This window comes from Pan paniscus, chromosome 11 (genome assembly GCF_029289425.2).
Source record: "Pan paniscus chromosome 11, NHGRI_mPanPan1-v2.0_pri, whole genome shotgun sequence".
Classification (NCBI taxonomy): Eukaryota; Metazoa; Chordata; class Mammalia; order Primates; family Hominidae; genus Pan; species Pan paniscus.
The window spans coordinates 109,040,875-109,060,219 of NC_073260.2; the positions used below are offsets into that span (position 1 = coordinate 109,040,875).

Here is a 19,345-nt window from a genome sequence, read left to right on the forward strand (position 1 = left end):
TGCCCTCCCCTCCCCTCCCCTCCCCCTTTCCTCTCAGATTCAGAACTGTTGCTCCCAGGGATCCTGGGCTTTTGTTCTCTGGAAGCTTAAACCACCACCTGTTTTGCCTTTATTGTTTAAAGGGTATCTCCTGTGGTTCACAAACTACCACAGGTTGAAGCGGACAAAACTTAAAGGCAGCAGGAGCTAAGTATGGTACTTCCTTTTTTTAAAACAACAACAACAACAGAAAATACTAATACTAAAACATCAATGCTTTTCCATTTTCCCTTTTTTATTTCTTTTCTGAGGTCCCCTCTAACACTAACTACCCCCTCTTTACCTGTTAATCCTACCATTAGTACTAATAAAAAGTTATCTTTAACGTTAATTATAACTTGTTATATATCTGTTTTTCTTAGTTTGAAGTTTTTACAGTCTGAGGTATCCTCTAAAGCAGTTTCTCAAACTTGAATATGCGTAAGAATCACCTAGGGATCCTGTTAAAACGCAGATTATGATTTAGAAGGCCTGGGGAAGGTCTGAGCTTTACCTGAGCTCCCAGGTAAAGCCCTTGCTGCTGGGCCTTGGACCACACTTGAAGTAGCAAGGCCTTACAGGATTTAGAACAAATAAAGTGCATACACACACAAAAAAGATTGCTGGATGCTGCTTTGGTCTCTCTTACTCTGTATCTTGAGCTTTTCTTCAATGCATCTTTTTTCACCTTTTCCTATGCATAATTTATAGCCAACACCTGACAATCATTCCTTTGTGTAATTACTTAGTTGTGCTCTTCCTTCCCTTTTCTTAGTCACCATTCTCACTGAGAAATGCGTCATTTCATGAGTACTCCAGTTACCCCCAGCCTCTTTCTACTAACATCTACCTTGAAACATCAAGAACTGGTTAAATAATCATTTTTACCCCCTTCTTGCTGAGCAACCTATAGTAGCTTCCTACTACACACATTAAATTCAAATTCAGAATGAGAAGCTTCAAGACATTTCACCAACCCTTCCTTCTCCTCTGCCAATTTCTCTTTTGCTCCACTTGGAACTCTCTGCATATTGCCCAGGTATACTTAGTTTCTCGAAACTCCTTACAGGACATTTTACTTTGGGACTGTCTTCTTTCATTCCTTTTTAAAGACATGCTGTATCGCTTTCAAAAAACTCTCAATTTTTACCAATTCAAAAAAAATTTCCTAATTCATTTCCAGTTGAGTCCCGTATTTAAAACAGTATTATCTAGGTGCTAATATATGTCTTATTATTCTTATTTTTATATGTCTTAACATTCTTTTTAAAAATATTTTCAGCCTCTCTAAAGGATCAAAAAATTAACCTTTAAAATCCCTTGAAGAGCATTTTAAGAGAGAAAATATTTGAGGTGTAGTAACACTTACACATTGTACCACCTACCAGCTCCTATTCTACTAGGGAAATAAAATTTAGATGCAGCTAAAATTTAGTTAGGGCCCAAACCCACATCCTATCTAAAAGGTTTGTTTTCCTGTCATTGTTTTCTACCCTTCGCATTTTGCATTCAGTAGGGTTGCATTTTTCTTAATAGTTCTTGGTGACGCAAATGCAAAAGAAATGAAATAGGGCTCTCTCATACTACAATTTCAAGGAAAAGGAGACTACGAGGCCCATTCAGCGAGGTGCAAGAGGCCTAGATGCAGCACACCCTGCAACCGCCGCATGCTCCAATTTCATCTTAGGGTTTTCGTACAGCTCCTCTTTTTTGGATGATGCAAACCGCGCAAAAGCAGCATTCAAACCTCCCCACCCTGGGAAACGATACAAGAACATGAAGCTTTACTGCCAGTTTCTCCCTAACACGCAGCCAAGGGAGAGAGGCCCGGATACCCGCCCCCAAAACCGCGTCCACAACAATCATTTCCTCCCTCCCCGCCTTTTACATACAGTACACATACAAATACACACACGCAGAGAAGCCAGCAGGGGCGGGCCGGGCCCGACCACTCCGCAAACCGCAGGGGGAACTTGCGGCAGGCCGAGCTATTTTCGCCCAGTCCTTTCTTCTTCGCTTGCGTCTTCCTCTCCATCTGCATGCACCTGTTACATGAAAGCGAACTTGGGGACGTAGGGTTTCCAGAAAATCCGCTTCGGAGCCACACAGCTTCTCCGGGTGCTGCAACATCCCCCCGCTCTCGGTAAACAGTTGGTCGCGCCCCAGTGCTAGCGGGCGCCGAGCGGGAGCCGCGCGGGAGCAGCGCAGCTACGGCGGCGGCAGCGGCGGCGCGGTTGCGATTCCGAGCCGTTGAGACGCCTCTGCGGCAGCTGGTGGCGCAGGTGGCTTGCGTGGACGCGGGTAGAGGCGACCGGCCAGCAACCGCAGCGTCGGCGCCCGCGGCCCCGGCAGGTGAGCGGGCGACGGGGACTCGCCCCACCCCCCCCCCTCGGTGGCGTCGCTCCTGGCTGTAGCGGGGAAGTGGACGCGGCCCGCCCGGGAGCCGAGGGGGCCAAGGCTGCAGCCGCTGGGCAGCAGGTTGCGGGGGAGGCCTTGCGTGGGCGGAAGGGGGCCGCTCGCTTCTCGGAATCCCTGCCTTTTTCTCTCCCATGCACCCCCTCCCTTTTGGGGCTTAAGCTCGGTGGAAAAAGCCCGGAGGAAGATGGGGCGGGCAGACGGGCGATTTGTGGCCGGGCAGCATCCCTGCTTCAGGTGGTGGCGTCTCTTCGGTGGCGGGGCGGAGGACCTGCCCCAGCGCGGAGGCAGCGCACTGGCGGGGGAGGAGCGGGAGGCGGCCCTCCCCTCGCTCTCCCACCCCCACCCGCCGGCTCCCCTCCCCCTCCCCTTGCGGCCCCTCCCTTCGGGGTTCTTCGCTTTAACCGCCCTCGGTGCTCTCCCTAGCAGGCGCGTCGGGACGCCCCGAGGCATCCTCCCCCGCCCGCGGGCCCGGTAGCTGGGCCCGCGTCCGCCGCCCGCATCCCCGCGCCGCCGCATCTCCTCGCCGCCTCCCGGGCTTCGGACCCCCGGTCTCGCCCCCGAAACATGACTCGCGATTTCAAACCTGGAGACCTCATCTTCGCCAAGATGAAAGGTTATCCCCATTGGCCAGCTCGAGTAAGTGATTTGTAGCCCTCGCGCTTAGCAGTGCTACCCTCCTCTCCAGAGGCCTGCTGCCCACCGTGTCTCTTTATTTTTTCTTCTGTCCTTTCTCTCCCTCGCTTTAGTCTCATTTGTAACCTGACCTTTCATTTTAGTTTTTTGCCCAATAATCTCCCGTGTAATTATGAAAATCCAGACGTTTCTACATACCTGTGTATTTCCCTATGGTTTATTGGCAGACTTGGACAGATTTTCTTCCTAGGAAATATTTAAATGCGTTGCTAGTTAATGTTCCATTGTAGGTGAAATAATGAAGAATGAATTTTTGTTTAAAAATTAGTGAAACATTGACATTTCCATAGTTTTGGATCAAGTACAAAATATCAATGGAATTTGTGCAGATTACACACAAACACTTGGATGTCAGCTAAGTGCGTATGTGGTTAAATTGGATTTACAGGGTTTTAAAAAAAATACCTTGTACTTGATGAGGCCTTCTGGATTTGCTTGTTTAATACAGAGATTCAGGACTGGATATTCTTGAAAGTATTACAGTAGTTTAGTACCGAGGAAGGGCCAGAAAATTCATTTCTCCTTTTTTATTTGAGATGTTTATGACCTTGAAGAAGTTGTTTTACCTTTTTGTTTCCAATAGGCAAAAAGGAGGTGTGGACCAGATTCCCCAGTTCACATCTAGTGGTACAGAGAAATGATTAAGGACCCAGGATGTTTTGTGACATTTAGGAATTGAGACTGTTTAAAGATCTACGCTCCATTTTTAGAAAAAGGGGTCTTTTTGTTTATGGTGGTACCCAGGCTCTCAAACAGTGATAGATAGGACCTAAGATATGTTGCAATCCATTAGATTAGGTAAACTCAAGATCCTTTAAAAATGTACTTACATGGGGTTCTGAAGTTTTATTTTTCCAAGCCATTTATTTTCGACTAATTTACTGTCCTTTGAAAATGTATTTCTTACAAATAATTAAATTCTGTAGTTTTAGTTATGTCAGCAGAGGAATGGTGGAAAACACCCATTAGATAACGGAGTCCTGTCTAGGAGCTGAGAGTGCCATCCAAGTGTAAAATGATCACTGTTCCTTGACTTTCTTCCATCTAGCTGCTCTACGTAAACTCCTGTTCACAAGTTTCCTTCCAAAGCTTTTTTCCTTGCCTATAAAGTCTGCCTTTTCGGTGCAGTCTTACTTGAACAATCCTTAGTCATAATCCTTGTCTGTATATTTTACATTCTAATCTATTCCTTTCGTGATAATCTTTTGTTTTAATTCTTACTCTGTGTATGCTTTGACTTCCAAATATATTGTGAGACCGAGGGCAACAACCTTAAATGGAATTTGTTTATACCCTCCATAGTCCGTAGTACATATGATGCACCTATAAAACACAATTCACGTTCAAATGGAGCCTAGGGAAACTGATCAGGTTTAAGGCCCCTCTGATATACTTTTTCATGGTCTTCGAGGTATCCTTGTTTATTTTGAGGTGTTTGAAAATATGAGGTTGTCTAATAGATCTATATTCCGATTTGCATGCCACAGTGAAGTTAAAAGCCAAAGGAAATGTTTAAAAAATCTCCCAAATCACCCTCCCCACGCTCATATGTTAAGTGACTAAGAGTGCTACTGAAAATAAAATAGGGCAGCCTTTGGAAGACCAGAGTGTTTTCCTTATTTAACAAGTTCTACATTTAACAAGTTCATTTGGATTGGAAGGGAAGTGTTTGTCTTTTCCCTTTTCCCCATCATTTTTTCTGAGAAACACCTCCATTTAGTGTTGGTGTATTCTGTGTCCAACAGTTACATTCCTTTTTCTATCTTCTTCATTCTTAAAAATTTGAAATCTTTGCTGTAGAGTTTAGAGTCCATATTTAAAGTCTGAGCTGTAAAGGTGACACCTCTTGTTGCAATTTTTGCTTTAACATTTCTGTCTACATGTCCCAAACTTCATTAATTTTTAAGTCTTAAACATTCATGTACATCATCGTTTACCAGTAACAATTATTTAAAAAATCAACTTAAATTTTGCCCGGCATTTGCTAAAGGCTATAGGTGCTAGGTATTTGCATAAACTCTTTAAGCTGTTTGCTAGCAGAAAGAGGCATATGAACTGGGTTAACAGAAATGATCTCTTAAGGGCTTAAGGATTTTTGCAATTATCGGGACATTCCCACAAAGTTGAGATAACAGGTGTGATCTTCATCATATAAGTGGGGAAATAGGTCCCTAGAGATATTGGGTGGTAATGATTCTGTTGGTGTGTGAAAGCCTTTAGACTTCCCTCACAAATCAGTTCAGTCATCCTCATGGTCTTTTTCTGCAACACCATAATGCTTACAGAGGATAGTAGGTCCTCTGATGGTCAACCCCCTTCTTAACAAAGTCAGCTGATTTTCAAATTGAAGTGTTTTTGAAATTATGAAAATCATGACATTTAAAATAGATATGTTGTTAAATTCTTTTTTTGTTTTTTTTTTAAAGACAGGATCTCACTCTGTCACCCAGGCTTGAGTGCAGTGGCGTGATCTCGGCTCACTGCAACCTCTGTTGCCCAGGTTCAAGTGATTCGCCTCTGGAGTGGCTGAGATTACAGGCACCTGACACCGTGCCCTGCTAATTTTTGTATTTTTAGTAGAGACCGGGTTTCACCATATTGGTCAGGCTGGTCTTGAACTCCTGACCTCATGATCCATCCACCTTGCCCTCCCAGAGTGCTGGGATTACAGGTGTGAGCCACCGTGCCTGGCCGACATGTTGTTAAATTCTAGCTAGATAGTACTGCTTTAGTCCTGAGGTCTGCTTTTCCTTAATTGATGAGGGAAAGTAACAAGTATTATGGATATATTAAGACGTGACAGCACCTGATGATTTCTTCCTTACATAATTTAAAAGGTTGAAAGAGCAGTGAAAAAGGAACAGGTAGCCTCATGTGATTCAGGCACATTAGTGAAGGATCTTTTCATAGTTTTTCAGACTTTGGGAGGTACTGATTTAAACTTTTGTCAATGTCTACTTTTACGTTAGTCTGTTATTTGTATAGATTTCCTGCAGAACTAACATTTAGGGTTGTCAAATAGGTTCAGACTCCTTACCTGAAATGATATGATTAACAATTCAGAATTTTGGGATTTTAGGAAGGCAGGGAGAGTACATATGCCATATATTTTGCTGCTGGTGCGGTCTGGAATAGCACATGATAACATGTCTGCAAAGAAACAACAGTGGAAACAGGTGGATAAAAGAAATGACTGATACCCTCAATGTCAGTCCAGGTTTTGCCACCAAATGAGTTTTGACAGAAATTTTGGTTTTCAGAGCTTCTTGGGTTTCAGATTTGGAGATAGGAGATTATGGGCCTGCAGAACTGGCCCATTTTATAACAGAACCCTTTTGGATGTTGTGCTCTCGTTTATTCAGATAAATGTTGAGGTGTGTATGATTTAAAATATTTTAATTTTTCTCACTTTTCTTTTAGGTAGACGAAGTTCCTGATGGAGCTGTAAAGCCACCCACAAACAAACTACCCATTTTCTTTTTTGGAACTCATGAGACGTAAGTCCTGTTAGCTTTAAAGGCAAATCAGAGCTAATTTAACAGGGTTGTTAGGCAGTAGACATTAATTCAAGGGGGAAATCGTAACGTAATAGGAAACTTTAAAATCTTTGAACTTTGGAAAGAGTCTTTAAGTCTCTATTTTTAAGGTAGCGTTTACAGATGCTATAGGTTTATTTTTTACTGGAATTGATATTTCCTTAACCAAAAAGGAAAGTAGAAATTCTCTGAGCAATAAGAATGATTGATGGATGAAAATACATAAGGAAAGTTTTAATAAGTGATCTGATATTCCTATACAGTAAAATAAGTGCTTTTTATAAGGACTAGTTGGTACCTAATTTTTGGTTTTATGATATCAGATATGCAAACTGTGTATATTGTGGAGAAGGTGAGAAGAGGAAGTCTAGCTAGTTCCCTCCATGTGTTTATATGGTCCCTGAAGCTCTGCTGCCTCTGGTGGGTATGTGGGCAGAGAACTGATGTGAAGCAAATTTTTCAAAAATCGCAGCTGAATGTTGACGTATGTTACTGCCAAGTGCATGGGATCACTCCGGAGGCTACCATTAATTTCCCAAAGAATATTCCTACGTACCTATGATTTAATGGCCTTAGAAATACTATATAATCTGGTTGATTTTGGACTTGAAGTTTGGTGTCTGTCACAATTTTGGTAGTCTTGTTTACCTGGGATGAGGAGAAACAAAACTATTGCTATTCTGATTAGAATTATGTATTCCTAAGAGTGGCTACAATGGCAATATTTGGTTTAAAGTTGCTTAGCTACTGTATAAACTTTCACACAATGTCTTTAATAGCTTTATTGAGATGGAATTTACATACAAAGAAGTTCACCTGCTTAAAGTGATTTTCAGTAGATTTTAGTATATTTAGTAGATTTTAGTATATTGACTATCATAACCTTTTGATGATCACTTTCCCCTCTCCAACCGTAAACAACCACTAGTCTACTGTCTGTATAGACTTACCAGTTCTGGACATTTTATTTGAATGGTGTCATACAATATTTCATAATAAGTTTTTTAAAAAATACAACTTTGGATCCAGAATTGGTTTGGCCTTCATCATAATTAGAGTTAGGTTCAAGTGTATTCTATATATAACAATATAATTTTTAAGAAGTGATAAGTTTCTGATTCCATGGGATACTTTAAAGAAACTCTTCAGTAAATTTAATAGAGGACAAAAGTATCTTTTAATGGAAAATGGTGCAGTGTATATTAGAGTAGGGCTTTTCAAAGTGTGTTGTCAGGTCTAGCACCATTAGCATCTCTTGCGAACTTTAATTAAAATGTAAGTTCTTGGCTGGGTGTGGTGGCTCACACCTGTAATCCCAACACTTTGGAAGGCCAAGGCGGGAGGGTCACTTGAGTTCAGGAGTTGGAGACCAGCCTGCAACATGGTGAAACTGTGTCTCTACAAAAAATACAAAAATTAGCCGTTTGTGGTGGCACACACATGTGGTCCCAGCTACTCCAGAGGCTGAGGTGGAACCGTCACCTGAGCCGGGGAGGCAAAGGTTGCAGTGAGCCAAGATCTCACCACTGCAGACCTCATCTCAAAAAAAAAAAAATAAAAAAAGTTCTTAGGCCTTACTCTAGACCTACTGAATAAAGCTGTGAGTGTGGAGCCAAAGACCTGTTTTAACAAGCCTTCCAGATGATTCTGATTTACATTGAAGTTTGGAAATACTGTAGTAATGTGAGTGGACATTCCTTAGCATTTTTCAGTTTTGTAAGCTTAAAAGTCTTTAATTCTGATTTTTGTCTGAAATGGAACAGGTTTTTTCTTTTTTTTTTTTTTTTTTGAGACCGAGTCTAGCTCTGTTGCCCAGGCTGGAGTGCAGTGGCATGATCTCCGCTCACTGCATGTTCCGCCTCCTGGGTTCACGCCATTCTCCTGCCTCAGCCTCCCGAGTAGCTGGGACTACAGGTGCCTGCCACCACGCCAGGCTAATTTTTTGTATTTTTAGTAGAGATGGGGTTTCACCGTGTTAGCCAGGATGGTCTCGATCTCCTGACCTCGTGATCTGCCCACCTCGGCCTCCTAAAGTGCTGGAATGGAACAGATTTTATACTTCTATATATCCTGATAGTCTTACAGAATACACAGTCCATTCTTACGTTACTATTTTAAATTTAGAAGAGGAATGATTATCCCTTCTCCTGCATTTAAAAGGATTTTCATATTATAAATATATGTACACTTTAAACCAAAACAAACTAAACTAAATAACTAAACTGTTGTTTGGTTAATAGGTAATTAGATAGTTAATGAAGACAATGAATTACTAATATTCAAGAATTTAGGATATATTCAAGGAATTCAAATGAATTTAACTTTAAAGTTAAGCTGACAATACTGAATTTTCATTTCAAAATGCACTTGGTTTTTGCCTTAGTGTTCTTATGATTATACCATTTATCTTTGGAAAAGCAGTGCTGCCCCATATGTATGTTGGTCTGGTGGTGACTTCTTTTGTACTTAAGATTAATTTTTGGGCTGGGCGTGGTGGCTTAGGCCTGTAATCCCAGCACTTTGGGAGGCTGAGGCGGGCGGATGACGAGGTCAGGAGTTCAAGACCACCTTGGCCAATATAGTGAAACCCCATCTCTACTGAAAATACAAAAATTAGCCGGGCATGGTAGTGTGCACCTGTAGTCTCAGCTACTTGGGAGGCTGAGGCAGGAGAATTGCTTGAACCCAGGAGGCAGAGGGTGTGTTGAGCTGAGATTGTGCCATTGCACTCCAGCCTGGGCAACGGAGTGAGACTCTGTCTCTAAAAAACAAACAAAAAAATACTAATTTTTGGAAACTAGGTCTCTGATGATCTTTTTTCCCCTCAAAATTTGGGAGGGTAGTTATTTGAAGTTTTTTTTTTTTTGGGGACAAGAGTCTCATTCCATGGCCCAGGATGGAGCACAGCGGCGATCATAGTTGACTGCATCCTTGAACTCCTGGGCCCAAGTGATCCTCCCATCTCAACTTCCCAAGTAGCTGATAACTGCAATAGCTTGCTAATTTTTGTATTTTTTATTATTATTATTTTTTAGAGATGGGGTCTTGCTACATGGCCCAGGCTGGTCTCCAACGCCTGGTTTCAAGTGATCCTCCTGCCTTAGCCTCCCAAAGTGCTGAGATTACAGGCTACTTTATTTTTTTATTTTTTTATTTTTTGTGATGGAGTCTCCTCTGTTGCCCAGGCTGGAGTGCAGTGGCACCATCTCGGCTCATTGCAACCTCCACCTCCGAGATACAAGTGATTCCTCTGCCTCAGCCTCCCAACTAGTCAGGATTACAGGCACCCGCCACCACACCCATCTAATTTTTGTGTTTTTAGTAGAGATGGGGTTTCACCATGTTGGCCAGGCTGGTCTCAAACTCCTGACCTCAAGTGATCCACCTGCCTTGGCCTCCCAAAGTGCTGGGATTACAGGTATGAGCCTCTGTGCCTGGCCTGTTTGAACTTTTTAGTTTGGATTTTGCATAAATAGTTTAGTAGTCTGCTAAACTAGAAGAAAGGTATATTTGGAAATTGTACTAATTCGTAACTGGTTTATAGATTAAGATTTTTTAATTGTTAATTTAGAGCAGAATTCTTTTGTAACTGCATTCTTTTCCTGGCCTACAGACGTCTGATTTTACTTAGGACATTCATAGTAAATGTTCAGCAATCAAGTTTTGAATATTAGACAGTGAGCCCTAACTGTGACCATGTACTAGATATTTTAAACCTAACATATTCAGACAGATTTTTAGTAAGTGGGAATGACATAGACTCAATTCTTACTGAAGCCAAGTCTTGGTATTATCCTTGATTACATATTATAGTCTTTCCCCTTCCTTTCTACATCTAGTCAGTCAGCAAATCTTGTTCTTTGCCTTTCAAATGCATTCGGATCTGTCCGCTCTTGGTCATCTTTGTATAATTCAAGTCCATGCGTAATTACTTCTGTAAATAATGTCCTAAGTTGGGCACACTGGGACATGCCTGTAGTCCCAGCTACTCAGGAGGCTGAGGCAGGAGGATCCCTTGATCCCAGGAGTTCAAATCTGGCTTGTAACATAGTAAGACCCTGTCTTGGGGGGTAAAAAAATTAAAAATAGTGCGCTTACTCTATGTTGGTTTCAGTTTCCACTCTTCATATACAGTTGGCCTGCTGTATCTGTGGGTTCTGTATCCATGGAGTCATCCTGTCACAGATTGAAAATATTTGGGGGAAAAAGATGGTTATGTCTGTAGTGAATATGTATAGATTTTTTTTCCTTGTCATTATTACCTTAATGCAATGTAACAACTATATAGCATTTACATTGTATTAGGTATTATAAGTGATCTAGAGATGATTTAAAGCAGCAGTGGAAGACAGTTTTTTCCACGGGGGTTTGGGGGGATGGTTTTGGGATGAAAACTGTTCCACCTCAGATCAGCAGTCATTACTTAGATTCTTATAAGGAGCACTCAGACTAGATCCTTTGCATGTGCAGTGCACAGTAGGGTTTGTGCTTCTGTGAGGATCTAATGCTGCCACTGATCTGACAGGAGGCAGAGCTCAGGTGGTAATGCCTGCCTCCTGCTGTGTAGCGTGGTTCCTAACAGGCCACGGACGGGTACTGGTCCTTGGCCAGGGGGCTGGAGACCCCTGATTTAAAGTATATGGGAGGGTGTGCGTTTCATATATATATATATATGTATATATATATATATATGCTGTTTTATATAAGGGACTTAAACATCTGTGAATTTTGGTATCTGCAGGGGTCGAGGAAGGATAATCCACAGTCTTACGGATACAGAGGTACAACTGTGTAGTCAAAGAGATCTTTATATCTCAATCAGATCATGTCATTTCACTGAAAACCTTCAGTGACTCCCTATTTTAACATTAGCAGTGAATCAAAACCAAAAACTACCTACAAATGATATTTATAAAAACCTATACGAACTAGCCCATGCTTACCTCTCCAGCCTCATTACATTTTTCACCGCTTTTTTCTATTGTAAAAATAAGCCTCATCTTATCTCAGGTCTTTTGTTTTCCCTTTGCGGGGAAGGTTATGCCTTCGGATATTTGAAGTCATTTAGATCTTAGCTCACATCCTCCTCCTCGTGTTTATTTTCCCCATTGCAACAGTGACTGAATTTTTTTTTTCCCCTTTTCTCTTTTTTTCACCCACACTCGAAGAGCTGGATCAGCAGGGACCTTGTCTATCTTGTCATCATTAACTTAAGTGCCTGGCACTTAGTAGCTGTTAAATAAATATTTGGTGATTGAAAGCTTTGTGCACTAGATAAAGTCATTTGTTGATTATGCATTTGCTGTCCATTAGCCAACGTTTATGTAGAGCAACTAGATCAGAAGTTTGTTTTTGAATCCTGACTGCCATTTACCTGCTATATAACCTTGGGCAGGTTACTTATATTTGTGTTTTTTTTTTTGTCATTTGTAAAGTGGGGATAATATTATCTTGCCTCAGAATCTTCGGATGCAAATAAGACATGACATGAATAATGCTTAGAACAATGCTTGGCATGTATTAAACACTAAATAAATAGTAGTTATTATTTATTTAAAATGTTCAGCTTTGGCAAACTTTTATTTCATTTTGGGAACAAGAGTTGTGGGGATTTACCCATTTTTCCAAGACTTCTAGTAGTATTTATTAAATTGAAATGAAGCTCAGTTTGAGTTTTGGTGACTAATTACCTTTGCTAATTCAGGGAATATTCCTACCTAGCTCTGTATCTTAGAAGTCTAGAAAATTTAAATAAAGATATTTTGCTGTTTTTTCCTCCTTACTGCTCTTAATTGTCTTAATGCAAAGAAGTTGGGTGCTCAGTTTTAGGAACTTTAAATATACATCACAGGCTGTTTTAAAACCCGTCTAATATATAGTTTTAGGAGTGAAGGTCAGTGCAGAGGTACTGATAGTGGTGACAGGAAGAAAATAATGAATCTTAGGATAGGATTTTTTTCTTCTACACTAGTTCTTCTGTACAAGTTTCATAGCTGCACATATTGGTGTGGGACTTGTATGGTTTCTCTTAAATTTTACACCAAATAATGAGATGAACTGTTTATTCATCTCTTTTTTTTTTTGGAGACAGAGTCTTGCTCTGTCTCCCAGGCTGGAGTGCAGTGGCAGTGGCGCAATCTCCGCTCAAAGCAAGGTCCGCCTCCTGGGTTCATGTCGTTCTCCTGCCTCAGCCTCCCAAGTAGCTGGGACTACAGGCGCCCGCCACCACACCTGGCTAATTTTTTGTGTTTTTAGTAGAGACCGGGTTTCACCGTGTTAGCCAGGATGGTCTTGATCTCCTGACGTCGTGATCCACCTGCCTCGGCCTCCACAGTGCTGGGATTACAGGCGTGAGCCACCACGCCCAGCCCTATTGATCTCTTTTTACCAGCAGGTTCATGACAAGTAGTGCGTGCATATTCAGTTGTCTGTTGAATAATTTTTCTGTTATAGACTAATACATGCTATTATAAAATATAAAATATTTATAATAAACTTTCATATTTTGTGATTTAGTAATGTAGAAATGAAGCAGCAAGTTAGAATCAATATGTTGTTAAAAATGGAATTTTTCTGTTTAGCAATATTACTTGGCAACACTTAAATGAGTTTTGAGCTTCATATATTTGGCTCTGATTTCCTGTTTTGTGTATGTGACTTTGTTTTTTTTTTTTTTTTTTTTTTTTTTTTTTTTTTTTTTTTTGATACAGAGTCTCTTGCTCTGTGGTCCAGGCTGGAGTGCAGTGGCATGATCTTGGCTCACTGCAACCTCTGCCTCCCGGGTTCAAGCGATTCTCCTGCCTCAGCCTCCTGAGTAGCTGGGATTACAGGGACGCGCCCCCAAGCCCAGCTAATTTTTGTACTTTCAGTAGAAATGGGGTTTCACCATGTTGGCCAGGCGGGTCTTGAACTCCTGGGCTCAAATGATCCTCCCACCTCAGCCTCCTAAAGTGTTGGGATTACAGACATGAGCCACCGTGCCTGGCCTGTGACTTGTTTCTTTTAAGAGTTCTAGTTGTGTAACAACTGAATTTTTGTGTGTGTTCTTGTGGGTATTCATATTATTCACAAAAAGTGAATTAAGAGAGATAACTGCTTGTCTTTGTTTATATACCATTAGGAAAATTGGAATGCACATGTACACACTTAGGGCTTCAAAGTGTGTGCCATGTAAGAAACACATTGTAGCATTTGAGCTGCCTCAGTATTATAAAACTAGTATTGAATTCAGTTAATGATTTCCTGTTTTCTTAGAATGTTTTACATCAGTCTTGACTCTTACAAGCTTTGACATTGGTATTTGAGGTCTGAGTTCGTACATACAGAGAAATAGCATGAATATTTTATTAGGAGATGTTTCAAAGACTGTATTACAATGGTTAAAGGAAAGTCCAAAACCTCTTTAAGGAACACTGCAAGTTGAGACTCTGCTGTTTTAATAGGTAGGTGACCTTGCCTGAGTCAGTCTTTTTGAATTTAATTTTCTAATCTTTAAAATGAGGTTTTTGGTGATCCCTCAGTTTCCTTTCAGCTCTGGAATTTGGTGGGTAAGTTACCTTGAATGTGTATCTTTTCTTGTTAAAATTAAAAAAATATATATAGAAGGAAACAAATCCTTTTTTCTCCTATTTTTTAGAAATAACCCCTAAACCTGGTAATATTTTGACGTATTTTTTTCAAACTTGTCTATGCATTTTTTAAAGGAGCTTCTGTCGTATATAGTTATGCCCTGCTTTTGTGTGCGTGTTAAGCATTTGGTATGTTATTTTAAAGTGGAATGCCTTGAAGAATGAATCAGTCAGACCTACTGTTAACATTTTGATGTATTTCAGACTGATTTACAATTTTTTGGTATTTGATATTATGTATAATTATATCCTGCATTTACTTAGCATATTAAGGATTTTTTTATATGTAATTTTAAAGTGGAATGCCTTGAAGAATGAATCAAAACCACAGCTGCACAAGGTTGTACCCTTGGGAAGTAGTATAGTGATGTCTGTCGAAAAACTAATCTGGTCCCTGTTCACCAAACCTGTCGGACTGCGTGCCCAAGGAAGATTTTTTTTTTTTTCCATCTACTGTCATTTTTGAGTCTCATTAAGAGTTCATCAGTCTTGAGCATATCTTACTCTTTGTTTTTTTGTTTTGTTTTGTGTTTTGAAATGGAGCCTCACTCTGTCACCCAGGCTGGAATGCAGTGGCACGATCTTGTCTCACTGCAATCTCTGCCTCCCGAATTCAGGCGATTATCCTGCTTCAGGCTTCCTAGTGGCTGGGATTATAGGTGCACGCCATCACGGCTGGCTAATTTTTGTATTTTTAGTAGAGATGGGGTTTTGCCGTCTTGGCCAGGCTGGTCTCGAACTCCTGACCTCAGGTGACACACCCGCCTTGGCCTCCCAAAGTGCTGGGGCTGGGGTTACAAATGTGAGCCACCATTCCCGGCTTGACCCACTTATTCTTAGAATTTATTGTGAAGATAGGTGCAGAGATTGAGCAATATGTTTATTATAGCAGTGTGATTTTATAATATAAAATTTGACATGGAAAATGGCCCAACAATAGGTTTAGCTATTCAGTGAAATACTGTGTAGGTGTTAAGTAATTGTTGACATAAAAAGATACTCATTTTAAAGAGGTCTACTTTTGAGTAAGTTTGTATCATATACATTGAAATTGCATAGTTATATATGTATATATAAAAATAAGTGGGCTGAAAACAGTAGATTTAGTTGGTGAGATTATGGATTAGTTTACTTTGATAGGATATGTTATTGTCAAAAAATTTTAACAGCTTTATTAAAATATAATTCATTTCTCCAAAAAGAAACCATGTATTCATTAGCATTTACTTTCCATTTCTACCCAATCTTCTTTCCCACCTTGGCCTAGGTGGCAGCTAACCTACTTTCTTCCTATTCTGGGCACTTCATATAAATGGAATCAGCCGGGCGCGGTGGCTCACGCCTGTAATCCCAGCACTTTGGGCAGAGACCAGCCTGGACAACATGGTGAAACCCCATCTCTACTAAAAATATAAAAAGTAGCCAGGCGTGGTTGCACATGCCTGTAATCCCAGCTACTTGGGAGGCTAAGGCAGGAGAATTGTTTGAACTTGGGAAGCAGAGGATGTTGCAGTGAGCCAAGATAGCGCCACTGCACTCCAGCCTGAGTGACAGAGCGAGACTCTGTCTCAAAAAAAAAAAAGGAATCATAGAACGTGTGGTCTTCAGTGGCTGGCTTTTCTCACTTAGGATGATGTTTTTCAAGGTTCATCCGTGCTCTAGCCTGGATGTGATAGTACATTACTACTTTTTATTGTCAAATATTCCATTATATTGATTTACCATATTTATTCATCACTTGATAGACATTTGAGTTATTTTTACTTTTGGCTTTCATGAATAATGCTGTGAACATTTGTGTCCAAGTTTTTTTGTGAACATAAGTTTTCATTTCTCTAGGAGAAAATTCCTGGGTCAGATGTAATTTCACGTTTAACGTTTTGAGAAAACTCTCAGACTTTCCAAATCAGCTGCACCGTTTAACATTCCCACCAGCAATTGTAGGAGGGTTCCAATTTCTCCACATCCTTGCCAACACTTGTTATTATTTGTTATTTTTTGGCCGTCTGAGTGGGAGTGACGGTAGTATATTGTGATTTTTGATTTACATTTCCTGGATAACTTAATGATGTTGAATTATGTGAACTAAAAAAAAAAGTGTGCGAATTTAAAAATCTTCTGTACTTAACATGAATTTACATTTGTAAAAGTCTTTTCAGTTGGAAGAACATAGTTATTTAATTTTTGGTATATTAAGATACGTGAATTTATGTATGACATCAGTTGAACCATTATGGTTAATAATGAAAGGTACAACTTGTAAATCTGAATCTGGGAGTAGGAGCAAGGGGTGAATTTTTTAAAAAACCTACTTAGCAAAGTTAAGAATAAAAACCAATTGTAGTGAAAAGGTACATGTAAAATGAGGTGGTGTGAATAAAACTAAATGTAAACATTACATTTTATGAATAAATATAGTTCTGTTAAGACTTTCTGTTTTAATAAACCACTTTGCTATGTCTTATTTTGTGAGACAAAGCTCAAACAAAACAAGAGCAAGCAATGATACAATGTCACAAAGAAAGCAGGAATGGCAATACTGCTGTCTGTTAAAAGTGGAATTTAAACTCAAAGCTTGAAGAGAGAAGGGTATATATAGGCAGTCCTTAGCTTTACATAGTTCCTGTAGGCACAAATTTCAATTGCCATGACTTAGCTAAGTAACAGTCCACTAACAACATGGTTAAAATTTCACCTACCCTGCCATATTAACTAATTGCATAAACTACAACATTTGCTGCTAGTCTTTCAACCCACAAATTAAGATGTAAATTACAGGTGCATATAATGTCACTTTCAAAGCTTCTTGGTGATTGGTCACCATGCATTGGTTTCTCAAAATCATGCACAGTGGGATGTATAGTTGGCCTCTGTCTCCTAATGATGTCCCCATGTGACAGTTTACCAAAATAAACGAGGAAATTGGTCAACAAAGATGATAGTGCAGCAAAAATCATAATGCTAGATGGGAAATTTGAATTTAACATAAATGGAATAATAGAATAAATAGCTTACCTTGTGAATATAGATGGTTTGCAGTTGGAGAGACACTAATTGTCCAGCCAGAGAAACTTAGTGAAGGCAGGCTTATCAACATAAATGAAAAAGGTAGTTGTAGTGGAAAATATGAAGATATCCTATTAATAGAAGTGATACCAACAAAAAACATTGAGGATATTTCACATCATTGAAAGCATGAAGGATAAAATATTGGAATGTGATCTAAACTTAGGAGTATGACAATTTGCCAAGGCATAGAAGATAGACGCATTCCATATCATAATAAATATCACTAGAAGAAAGCAAGCACTGTTCAAACTATTCTTGATAGATTTTTTTTATACAAAGAAATGATACACTTTAATATCAGTGTTCCTAATGTTTTAAGTTACAGCATACTAAGTTGGTATTGGTTTTACTATTTCATTTCCTTATACATTTACATAACCGTCAGTAATAGACTACTTAATATTCTGACAATTTTTAAAGGTCACAGAACAATCGTAACTTTTCCCATTGATTATTAAGATTGCCTTGCATGGTCCTTTTTAAGAACTGCTTTTTTTGAGGTTAAGAAAAATGATTCATGTAAAAAAATTTAACTCTAGCTTTTATACAGTAACTTTGTGGTAGATCAGTCTTCTGTGGCTTTTAGACTTAGAGCCATATCTTTAAAAAAAAAAAAATATTTGAGGTTTTAAAACATTTTCCTGTAATTATTTTTGAGGTCTTTTCCTACTCCTGAAGTTCCTGGTGACCCCAATTTTGAGCCCTTTGGGGATTTTAAATTGTAAATGAGGGTGCTTAAGATTCAACTTCTTTAGTTGTCTTTTTAGCTTCCAAATTTTATTTCTGCCTTGTTTGGTTTTAAGAGTTTATACTTTTAAAATAATCTCTTTACTGTTGTTTTTCTGGTTTTTCAGGAGGGAGAATTTGTGTTGAATTGGGTTTGTTCTGACCAGAAATATGTTTTCATGGAGGTTTAACTCAAGTCATTTACTTGGAATTTGAAACCTGTTACATAAGAGGAATGTTATACTGTTAGAGCTAAATGTGTTAATTTTTCTAATTTGAGATTATGGACAGGAATTAATGATGTCTAGTAAAATCTTCAGTTTTTGATGGAATGAGATGATTTCAGTTTAACTCCAAAGTAAATTTGGTAAATTATTGGTTTGCCTTAATCCTAGAATAATAATATTACTTTGAAAATGGGATGTGCAGTTAAAATACATGGATACAATGAATGTTACAGAATTTAAATAATAAAGCTGACTTTTATATACCCTGATTTTTTATATATGTGTGTGTGTGTATTTTTTTTTTTTTTTTTTTTTTTTTTTTGAGATGCAGTTTTGCTCTTGTTGCCCAGGCTGGAGTGCAATGGTGTGATCTTGGCTCACCACAATCTCCGCCTCCCGGGTTCAAGCGATTCTACTGCCTCAGCCTCCCAAGTAGCTGGGATTACAGGTGTGTGCCACTACGCCTGGCTAATTTTGTATTTTTAGTAGAGACGGCATTTTGCCACATTGGCCAGGCTGGTTTCAAACCCCTGACCTCAGGTGATCTGCCCTGCTAGGCCTCCCAAGTGCTGGGATTATAGGCATGAGCCACCACGCCCAGCCATATTTAAATAGAACTCTTAAGTCTTTTAATTGAAATTTTATTTTAGAGCCTTTTTAAAATTCTAACTAGAATGTTAACTGTACTCATTAGTTCCCTAATTCTTAAAGAATTTTAGCAGATCAGGAATTTGTGATATGTATCTAATGATAGTAATAATTTTAAAATTTAGTACATTTCAGAGGAAATAAGTATCAGTTCCATTTTCCTGTTGCTTTGGGGAGTATATGTATATCAGCTGTCATAGTAAAATTATCAACATACTTATGTCTAGCTTTATAGAACTGACAGACTTATATGACTCACTGATGTGGGGAGGAGATGTACAGGGTCCATCCCGGATAATGTATCTAAATATATATGTACAGATGGTCCCTGACCTACTGATATGGTTTGGCTCTGTGTCCGCACCCAAATTGCACCTCAAAT

General features: G+C 39.5%; 2 protein-coding genes across 11 annotated transcripts in view; one reads left to right on the top strand and one right to left on the bottom strand.

The window, feature by feature from the left end:
* Positions 1-2,175: 2,175 nt before the first annotated feature.
* Positions 2,176-19,345, top strand: part of PSIP1 (PC4 and SRSF1 interacting protein 1) — a 46,953-nt gene continuing 29,783 nt past the window's right edge. For 3 of the 10 annotated variants that reach the window (XM_055092115.2, XM_057298739.2, XM_055092113.2), the window contains exons 1-3: positions 2,235-2,370; positions 2,863-3,072; positions 6,550-6,626. In XM_055092115.2, coding sequence (XP_054948090.1) covers positions 3,001-3,072; positions 6,550-6,626 — 149 coding nt within the window. In that variant the 5' untranslated portion in view covers positions 2,235-2,370; positions 2,863-3,000. Of the gene's footprint in view, positions 2,371-2,859; positions 3,073-6,549; positions 6,627-19,345 lie in introns of all 10 variants that reach the window. The other 7 variants (XM_008976206.4, XM_063594488.1, XM_008976205.4 and 4 more) reach the window with 6 other exon arrangements.
* The window catches only part of SNAPC3 (small nuclear RNA activating complex polypeptide 3), a 79,885-nt gene continuing 73,863 nt past the window's right edge, over positions 13,324-19,345 (bottom strand). Inside the window, exon 12 of the transcript XR_008619773.1 lies at positions 13,324-17,430. The gene's annotated coding sequence lies outside the window, so the exon portion shown is untranslated. The remainder of the gene's footprint in view (positions 17,431-19,345) is intronic.